The sequence below is a fragment of the Prunus mume genome, linkage group LG2 (genome assembly GCF_029339155.1).
Source record: "Prunus mume cultivar Tortuosa linkage group LG2, ASM2933915v1, whole genome shotgun sequence".
Lineage (NCBI taxonomy): Eukaryota > Viridiplantae > Streptophyta > Magnoliopsida > Rosales > Rosaceae > Prunus > Prunus mume.
In genome coordinates, this window is record NC_142699.1 from 31,557,761 (window position 1) to 31,568,523 (window position 10,763).

The 10,763-nt window shown below is 36.6% G+C and overlaps 1 protein-coding gene across 1 annotated transcript; it reads right to left on the bottom strand.

The window, feature by feature from the left end:
• Nucleotides 1–1,635: 1,635 nt before the first annotated feature.
• On the bottom strand, nt 1,636–8,679 carry LOC103323534 (plasma membrane ATPase 4). Its single transcript, XM_008225530.2, has 16 exons — nt 8,409–8,679; nt 6,508–6,627; nt 6,155–6,391; nt 5,023–5,784; nt 4,786–4,908; nt 4,579–4,683; nt 4,332–4,476; nt 4,073–4,237; nt 3,737–3,975; nt 3,590–3,622; nt 3,418–3,499; nt 3,158–3,318; nt 2,887–3,060; nt 2,560–2,742; nt 2,297–2,478; nt 1,636–2,035 (listed from the first exon to the last, which is right to left on the bottom strand). The coding sequence occupies exons 1-16, from the start codon at nt 8,466–8,468 to the stop codon at nt 1,939–1,941; spliced, it is 2,868 nt and encodes a 955-aa protein (XP_008223752.1). The 5' UTR covers nt 8,469–8,679; the 3' UTR covers nt 1,636–1,938.
• Between the last annotated feature and the right edge of the window lie 2,084 nt (nt 8,680–10,763).

Below are 10,763 nucleotides of genomic sequence, written 5' to 3' on the forward strand. Positions count from 1 at the left end.
CCCCACTCCCCCCTTGTTTTGTATGTATGTGTGTTGTTTGAAGTTTTGAGTGTACTTTCCACTGAATTCTGCTCACTTTGTATATGTTTTTGACATTTGTCTCACGTTGAGTTTTTCATTTTTCCGTGCTGAATCCAACCTATGAAGAACGTAAACTTTGAATTAATGGTTTGAAAGTTACTGGTCAAAAACGGGACAGAGGTCGAAACTGGAAAACAGAGGAAATTCATAAATTCCTTTCTGACCTAAAAGTGCTACAGTATCCGGGTGATAAAGAAGTGATACAATGGTGATAAAATAGTGACAAAGCGGTGATACAGGAGTGATACAAAATGCTGATTGTGTTTACCCTTGGTTTCTTGTTTTGTTTCATTCCCTTCACTTTTCTTTACTCATTTCTAGTATTCAATTTGTATTTTACCTTTATGTTGTATTAAATAAGTGTTCTTTACGTACTCAACTAGACCTTTGAATAAGCCTCCAATTTCTCGTGGGAACGATTCTGTATTTACAAATCTATACTCCGTTAGATTCGTACACTTGCGGGTATTTTTAATTGGATGATTAACACATTAATTTGTGCTAATTATTAATACAATAATTAATTTTCTTTAAAAGTTAAACTAGTTTAATAAGTTAACCTAGCAGCATATACCTTAGCAAAAATTTGAAAAAAAAAAAAACCTACTAGCATATAGGAAATTATGCTCTACTCGACAAAAGAAAACAAAGCAAGCACTTTATTTTTACTAAAAACTTTAGAAAATTTAGCTTAACTCCTTGAAATTCATTTTTCCTCAATTACAACCCATCTCTTTATTTTTGTTTGAATAAAATTTTTTTTTTTCCTAAATAAAAACCCAATGACTAGGATCCAACTAGGTAAGTTGCCTAATCAAGGGCAAAATTGAATTTATTGTACTTTTTCAATTTCTAAGATATCCCCAACTAAGCCATTTTGTATATTAATGTAGGAACCAATATAGAAACAAATTTTAATTGGAGTGTAACTAATGACACACGTTAAATTTGGAAAGATCTCCAAATGGATGTAGAAAGTAATTTGGAAACTTTTTTTAAATTTAACAATAAATTCATATTTAATCGGTTTATTTAACCCAAACAATGCCTTGAGCATTCCAGTAGAACAAACAGTTTCTGAAACGCACTATTAAGTTTGTTAGGCAAATAGATCACTCAAAACCATAAAACTAATAACAGGTGGACATTGTTGAAAAAAATTGCAAGGTTCCTTAAGTAATAAGTTATAAGAAAACATTTCGAGCAAAGTATTGATAAAACTTGTGTAACTCCATGGAAAAGTTAAACTCACAAATTAGACTCGGAGCTTTTTCTTTTGTTGGCAAACTATACAAACAGGTTTAAGCATTCATGCAAATTTTCTGTTATAATTGTTTCAATGGCCATTCAAAACCGATAGAAACATTATGTTGCAGAAGAGTAAGAGTCCTCTAATGTGGGAATCGAATAGAACGTGAGACAGCGTTCTAACAACCCATGATCAAATTCTAAGGTTGTGTGATCATGGTTCCAACCCTGTCTCACACTTTCGATCCCACATTATTGAAGGCCACAAGGAGTGGATACAAAGACTTATGTTGCAAATGATAAAGAAAGAAAGAAAGATAGATAGCAGATTATGGCAAGAAAACTGCGGGACACTGTTTGGCCCCTGCACCAGAGCAAAAATAAACCAAACACAGCCCTTTTCTGGCACTTGAAATACATTAGAACGGAAAAGTAAACAGAGTAGGAGAGTTTGATATATAGCACAGACATGCTCTCCATCATATCTAGAAATGTTTAACTAATTAGTCCTGCTTTCAGTTTGTCTCTCTTTCTTCCTGTATCCCTCCTCTTCACTTTGATACAACGTTGCTTGCGACCCTTCCTTTCCCAGGTAATATTTCTGGATTCTTACACTGTATAATGCTGCTGGATTGTATCGATGTCTAGGCCCTTTAGCTTCACCACCGACTCCACGTGTCCCTTGAGTGTGTGAAGCTCCCGAAGTCTATAAACAACAAAATCAAAAGATATTTGTTTTCAATAAAGTAATGGAAAACGGAATATATTATCTCTTACGGGGAAATGTTTTCTTGCCCAACAGTCTGATATATTATGTCAACATGCTGCTAGACTGTCAATCTGGACCATTGAGCTAGTTGTGTGGATTCAGATTGATAGTATGGCCACATAACATACTAGATATCTGGCAAGAGAAGATTACCCAGCTTTCGTGACTTCGAAAGTGATGTTCTGAATGGTGGCTTACCTTGCAACTTCGGCTCGTCTCTTGGCCTGCTCAGCAATCTCAGACAGCTCTCTGTAGCTGCTCTTGTCATTGAAGAGATTAGCAGCTTCTGGTGCCTGGAGACCATGCAGGGTCCTTTGAGCAAGAGCCCATTGAGCTTCTCTCTCCTCTTTTCCATAATCTTTCTTGGTGGTAAAGGCAGTCTGTTACAATAAGAAAAAACATTAGAAAACTTTGACGTCTCTCATCGAACTAACTAAATGTATAATTCAAAATAGATGTACCTTGTTCTCAAGCAAGTTAAGCCAGGCTTTTCCACTCAAGATGTAACGGATGGCGAACTTCATCACGTCGAGTGGGAAATAAAAGACAATACTGTAAATCCAGATGACACCGGCCCATCCCCAACCAACTCCTTGTATTCTTGCAAAACCCCAGTTGGCATACACTGCTATCAGAGTTGCAACCTGAAACGGGATAATCGTTAGCTTCGTAAAGCAGGATTATGACAATAAGAAGCAGGGCTGTGCTTGGAACTAACTGGTAACATGTATAAACACTTTCTGTGATTTCAAAAAGCTTGGAAAGGATATGCATGGGAATGTTCTTACCAGCTGCGCAATCATGAAAGCACTGAGTAGTAGCAGTCCAGGGCGTTCAAGGAAGGACCAGCTGCGGGATCTAGTCACGAAAATGAGAGCCTGACTCACAATACTCACTTGTAGGTATAAGGCAGCCATTAGTTCCTCAGGACTCTCTCTTATGGATCGTACGCCAAATTTGTCCTACAACAGTATGAGCAGAAAATGCATATCGGAAACTGAACTTCATGAAAGTTTCTGTAAAACAGAAGGAGCCAAAAGAATGCAAAGAGTCTCTTACAGAGAAGAAGTCGGTTTCTTTTATCAACCAGAAGAAGATAACAGTCATCAATGCCAAGTAACCTCCAAGCACAATTCCGGTAGCAAATATCTCTTTCAATTTCCAGCTATCAGGCAAGGGTGATGGCTTTACTCTGTCCTTTGAGATTGTCATAATTGTGCCTTACAAATTTAACAAGTCCATGGTGTCAACAGTCATAATTCACAATACTGTTTTACAAGTTCACTAGATCAAAACTCATTCACTTGATAGAAGCTTACCGTCATTCAATATGGCAATAATCAAAACCATGAAAGGTGAGAAGTCGAACTTCCATATGAGTGCGATGAACAAGAAACCAAACTGCAATGTTTGCCAAAAACAAAAAGCAATTAGATCAAGGCTTGAGTAGAGAAACAAATCACAAATTTTAAACCACCACTGTTTACTTACCACAATACGGATTGTGATGGAAACTGCATAGATCTGCAAGAAAACAAAACAGAAACAAAGAAAAAGTTACAGTTCCGAGTCATAAACTGTTTCTTCAAACCAAAAAGTTCAAAGTAGTATTTTGAGAAGAAAGGCAGAGCAACTAACTGTGTAGTTCTTCATTCTCTGGAAAATAGCTCTACTGGTCAACACTGCACTAATGATGACACTCAATCCGGGTTCTGTAAGAACAATGTCGGAAGCACCTCGGGCAGCATCTGTAGCATCAGCAACAGCAATTCCAATATCTGCCTTCTTCAATGCAGGGGCATCGTTCACACCATCGCCAGTCATTCCACAAATGTGTTTTCTCTCTTGCAACTTCTTCACAATTTCGTATTTGTGCTCTACAACAAACAATATTGTGTTACAAAACCAAACCAAAATATTGTTTTTCTCATCAAAATAAATACGTGAAACTCTCTCATTTATCAAAGTAGTCACCTGGAAACACTCCGGCAAACCCGTCAGCCTTCTCAATTAACTCTTCTATAGGAAGGGCAGCTATGCTTGCATCCTTGTCTTGGCCAAGTAAGGAAGCAGATGGGTACATGTTTGTTCCCATTCCAAGTCTTCGACCAGTTTCCTTGGCAATGGCAAGTTGATCACCTGCAGATATAGAGACAATTGGCAAGTGAGCACAACTACATAGAAAACATAAAATGAATGCATTAAGGGAGGATGGAAATGTGAACTGACTTACCTGTAATCATCTTAACATTAACACCGAGATTAAGAGCCTGGCGGATAGTTTCTGCACTGTCATGTCTTGGAGGATCGAAAAGAGGCAACAATCCAACAAATTGCCATGGACCGCCGGCACTTTCTTTTGATTTTGCAGGTACTTCCTGTTAACATTTATCATTAGCAATGGTAAGAGGGTGCTTTAATTCTTAGAAAACTGAACAAATGCAAGACAATACTAAATACGTCAAGGTTGCGTATAAAACCTGTCTAGCAACAGCCAATGACCGAAGGCCACGTTCAGCATATTTATCAATAATGGCAAAAGCCTTCTTCTTGAAATCCTCTTTACAGTTGCAGAGGGTCAAAATCTGATAACACACTTTAATTAATTAGTATGGCGTAAGAACGCTTACATTTAGACACTGTAAGCAACTTTGGGGCATGTTAAATATAGGGAAAAACAGAAATACCTGCTCAGGGGCACCTTTGCTTGCTCTGTGCCAGTTTCCATCACCATCAATGTAAGTCAAAGCAGTTCTCTTGTCCACAGGATTAAATGGTAAGAAGTGCACCTCTCTAATACCAGCTCGGGCCTGCATAAATACGAGTTCACCAGATAAGCACATTTGTTGCAAATATTCCCTCCCAGAATTAATGAAGCAGCAGGTACAGGGCTGACAATAAGAAAATTTGGTAAATAGTTATACCTCCTTTGGATCGGCGAGCATTCCAACCATAGCAGCATCAATAGCATCCTGGTTTTCTGTTCTTGAGGACCTGGCAGCAAGCAAAACCACATGTTCTTTCTCCACACCCTTTGCAAACACTTCAACAAGGTTTTTATCAACACTGAGCTTGTTAAGAGTTAGTGTTCCTGTCTTATCACTGCAAAGCACATCCATGCCAGCCATTTCTTCAATGGCAGTCATCCTCTTGGTGATGGCACCCTGCTGAGACAGCCGGTGAGACCCGATAGCCATTGTCACAGACAAGACAGTGGGCATGGCAATGGGAATGCCTCCAATCAAGAGAACCAAGAGATTGTCAATTCCATCCCTGTACTTGCGGTGCTGAATTGGGTACATGACTACGATCTCAACCAGCATTCCAACCGCAATGGAGCAGATACAGAAGTTCCCAATTGCAGTGAGCACCTTCTGGAAGTGTCCAACTTGGTTTGTGCTGTCCACGAGATGTGCAGCCTTCCCAAAGAAAGTATGAACACCGGTGGCAATAACAACAGCTTCAATTTCACCCTGCTTGCAGGTGGAACCGGAGAAAACTTCATCACCTGGATTTTTGGTCACTGGAAGTGATTCTCCAGTGAGGGCAGATTGATCAATCTTTAAAGGATCACCCTCAAGAAGACGAGCATCAGCTGGGACGATATCTCCCAATTTGATGCTGATGATGTCCCCTGGAACCAGAATGGCAGCATCCTCCTCACTCCATTTTCCATCTCTAAGCACCTATTTATACATCAACATGAAACATAAAGGCAGTCTCATATCAATTATCTGTTAAATCCATCTGAACTGCATAAACAATTGAGACAAACTCTACAAATGACTAGTTGTTTAAAAGTCATCACGCATATGTCACCACTACCTTATCACTGTCAATATTCTGAGTACTTAAATCTAGAATTCTCAGTATGTTTACCATTTTAATCACATTGGTCCAAAGCATGGAGGTTTCCCTACTAGCATCCAAATTAAGCATATATTTACTAACAAAAACAAAATTCATGCTTCCTAAACGTTCGGTAACTTCAGTACGAAGATAAATTTCAAATGTTCGATTTTTATGAGGCTCTTATTTGGTGTCTGGCATTATTACCTTAGTCTTAGGAGCAAGACCAGCCATAAGAGCAGCTGCTGCATTTCCAGCATTGTTTTCTTCAATGAAACTGATGGTGGAGTTGATGACCAGCAAGCAGACAATACCAACAAAGTCTTGCCAATCTGGGGGCTTCCCATCTCCATTGGCCAGAGCAATTGCCATAATGGCTGCAGCTTCCATGACCCATGACAAAGGATTCCACATGAACCCCAAGAACTTGAGAAATTTGCTTTCCTGTTCATTTTTGTAACACAAATTCCAATTCCATCAGAATTTGAACTAAACTATACTCAAATTTATTGTTTTATTGTTATTTTACTGAACAAGTTATATTATTAAGCAGAAAGGACCTTCTTCTCTTCTAGTTTGTTGGGACCAAAAATCTCTAGCCTCTGGGCTCCTTCCTCTCCACTTAAACCTTCTCTGGAACATTTCAACTGTTCAAAGACTTCCTCAATTGGAATCCGCTCCTGTAAACCAACGAATATGTAAGGAAAATCCAGAAACAATCTTCGTATGGTAATACCATTTGTACCGACGTGATCAGTAAATGCGATACATGTAAAATAGCATTTGTTTTTCGCCTTACAATAAATATACTAAAAACAAGCCAACCAAATTATAGCTGTTACAGGTACATACCAAAAAATAAAAATGATAGTTGGTACAAGTTAGACAAGCAAGTGTTGGCAACAATCACAACGGTCGGAGAATCACATCTATGAGAACATGTAATGTAACATGCAAATAAGAGTATAGCCAGTTCATTGGTCTGAAATTCTTTTGAGGTCCACATGTGATATTTTCATGCATTAATATTACCCACAAATCCATTACAATTTTATTTCCTAGATTGGTAGATCCCACCCCAAATTAATGCACGATAGTACCAAATCAACCCATCTCCCCCAAAAAAAAAACTCTTGAACCTCAAAATCAAAATCAAATGGGCTTGAATTAAATCTTAATAAAATCAAGTTTTCTTTTATTTTATTTTTGGGGATTAATGTGGAATATTTATCCGACGGTTGAATCGAGCGAGTCAACTCGGCACTCAATGTACGAAGTGTACAGGCTATGGTATTCTAAATTCTAGCATGGGGATGCTACCCAATCACAAAAGTGTTGACCGACGCCAAAGATAACATATGCATTTTATTTTTAAAAAATAATTAAAATAAAAGAACTGTTTGTGTCAGTGGGCAGCTCAACTTTTCAACGCCGGAGCCGGTTGGTGCGTGTTCGACACGCGCTCCAGTACCCGGAAATATCGTTGGGATACGAGAGTAAATAACAAAGTAGTCCAAGGGCAAGAGAGGTATGAGAGAAGAATACAAATACAAATAAAATAACTTTTAATTTTAATTCATTTAAAATCCAGGAAGAGATGAGTGGTGTCAGGGGTGAGAGGATACTGAGTGTGAGAGTTAGCTCAAAGGAAACGGTTCAATTCTTTTAAGAAAAACAAAAAGAGAACTTCTCAAACAGGGAAAAGCCCAAAGTACCACGGAAAGGTACTCCCAAATTCTAAAGCAAACAAACAGGGCACAGAGAGGGAGGAGAGAGGGAGAGAAAGTGAAAGAAAAAGAGAGAGAGAGAGAGAGAGCTTGTATTGATATATAAAATAAAAAAATTAACGTATTGGGAAATTATTAACCCTAGTGGACTCAACCCCTCTCTGTCAGTCACATGTGTAGATCCATTCAATTTGGATACTACCTGAAGATATATTTTATACAGTCTGTTTGGTTGGTGAGAAAATTGAAAAACTTTGAATTTTGAGATGTACTCATGTAAGAAAAAGGTTTGTGATGAAAAACCCAGGTGCAAAGTTTATGACTTAAAGACTTGTTATGTATGCATGCAACTAAGAAATTAAGAAACATGAAACAAACCTAGTTTCGTGACATTCAGTCTCCACTTTGTCCGTTCGAGCTAGCTCGAAAAAGAAAGAAAGTACATACTTGCAAAGAATCAATTTGGAAATAGAAGTATATATTATTATACATGTGAAGAAAACTCAATACTCAGATCTGAACATCAACCAAATATGAAACAAGCAAAACTCAAAATTTGTTAATCAAAGGAAACAATTCCATGTATGGCCTAAAACCTAGTTGGTCTAAAGATTAAGCGAAAAAAACCCATCTCAAGAAAAGCAAAAACTAACAACAAAAACATGAAGAAAACCAAGAATCCTATATTTTTCTGAGAAAATGAGGAAGAAACATATATATATATATATATATACCAGATCAACAGTCTCGTTCTTGATCTCCTCGAGGCTGATAGCCTTGTCTGTGCTCCCCATCTTTCACAAACTTAAAAGCAGAACCAGAGCAAGCAAACTAACAATAAAAATGCTGCGATTTTTTTGTTTATGTATCAAAAGGAAGAGAGAGGGGAAGAAGATTTAAAGGGCATTGAATGAGATGTTTGAATCCCAAGATGAAAAGAAGAAGAAGGAGGGAGATATGAGGATTGTGGAGAGGGGGGTTGTGGTGCCTCTGGTTTTATACGTCTCTGAAGGAAAGAGAGAATTTGATCCCGCCGTTTAACCCCGTCCCCTAAGTGGGGCCCTCTATGACTTTTAATCTATCTCTTATGTCAAATTATTATTTTCTTCTAGTTTATTTTCATTTTTATTATAAGCGATAGTTTAAACTACAAATGAATGAGATTTTCACATACATATACAATTATGACACCGAGAGAATTCAATCTCACACACACAATTACGGCACTGAGAGGATTCAAACTTGAGAGGTCTACAAGTTAAGTCCCTTTCTAATTCTAAGTTGTAGCAAAAGGATGGAATAAAATAAATAAAATAAATATTATGTATTTTAGGTATTTTAGAGTCTTTGTTTCTCTTCTTTCTCTGAGAACCGGTGACTCGTCGGTTGCTGTTGCTGTTGCTGTTGGTGATGATGATTGTTTAATTTTTTTTATGATAGGGATTGCCTTGGGGTTCTGACCTCCCCCACCTTGCAAGGCTCACACACCCAATAAAATGGTCCCAACCCATTGCTTTGCTGACATGGGAGATGTCATGCACCACCACCAATTGCAAATTTACTATTTGCAAAAGGCATATTTGGTGAAATGTAAATTTAGATTAGTAGTTCATCCTACCTTAACTATTTCGACGGCGGGATTCTAAATCTATGGATTTAGATAGTATTATGACGTGAAATTGTTTGTTTAGACTATTACATTTTATGTATGTGCAGAGATGAAAAAAAAGGAATAAATCAGATGGATTTTAAATGGTTCCTTGTATATAGTCATTTCAAATGTATTATATCTAGTTATTTCAAATGCATTCAACCTAATTTAATTCTTGTTTTAAAAGTAAATTAAGCCTGGTTGTCAAATCCAAATCCTTTCTTTTAAATCCCTTCATCCAAATGTAGACTAACCCTCCGTTTAGATGAAGGAATTGAAAATTACATAAAATTCTAAAATGATGGAATTTAAATTTCCATCATTTAAATTTCTGGCAATTGAAAATTTCAGTGTTTGGATTTATGTATGTCGAATTTTGTAAACGACAAAATTTTGTAAATGACACTATAAAAATTGTGAAATGACACCTATTTTGGTGGAAATTAAACTCGGGAATTTGACGCCCCAATTTCTACGATTTTTTTCACATGTCATTTAATAAATTTCATGCTTAAGTTACCAAACAAGGGAATTGTCAATTTCTCCTCTTAAATTCCCGACTTTTAATTAAATTCTGAATTATTTCCCTCACGTAAACGGATCAAAAAGATTTAGCGTGTGGATTTGAGATATATGGAAAATGCTTCAATGATCTGATTTTCTAAAAACTATAAAGTGTTTAATCATCTAACTGTCATCAAATAAATACGTTAGTAGATTATTGTTATTAAACATAAAAAAAAAGATCAAATGGTTATATGGGTCAATATAATTTCTAATTAGATTTTTATTTTTTATTTTTTTTTTTTTATTTTGTGTGTGTGGAAATATCTTTAAACATATCATAAGCAATTCAATAATGTGATTTTGCTTATAAGAGACTCGTTGATTCCATTAATTATTATGACCAATTTTCAATTGATGCATCAAATGTGTGGTTAATTAATTTAATTACTTAAATATAATTGGTAAACTAAAATGACCCGCAATAACCATTGTTGTGAAAAAAACACATTATAAATGTGACACAACTCAAATGCAACGTAGACCCTGAACTCCTTGTTTATTGGTTCAAAAATGGTTGTTTGATCAAAAGTCATAGTGACCTTAAATAATTGATTAATTTAATTCATTGACAATAAAAGGTCCAATAAATTTAGAGTATATAATAGGATATGTAAACTGTATATAAGTGATAGTTTAAATTACAAAAGGAGATAGATTTTTCACGCACATATTACCAAGATGTCATGAGATTCGAAACCGAGACCACTGATTTGCAAGTAAGATCAATTATCACTGAACTAGACCCAGCAAAGATATAAGCTAACCCAAATGAAATTTCTCAAAATGTTCACAATAAAATGACATGAAAAATGGCACAAATAAACAGAAACATATATTTCTGCCGTCCACCTAAGAAGGGACCGCTTATAAT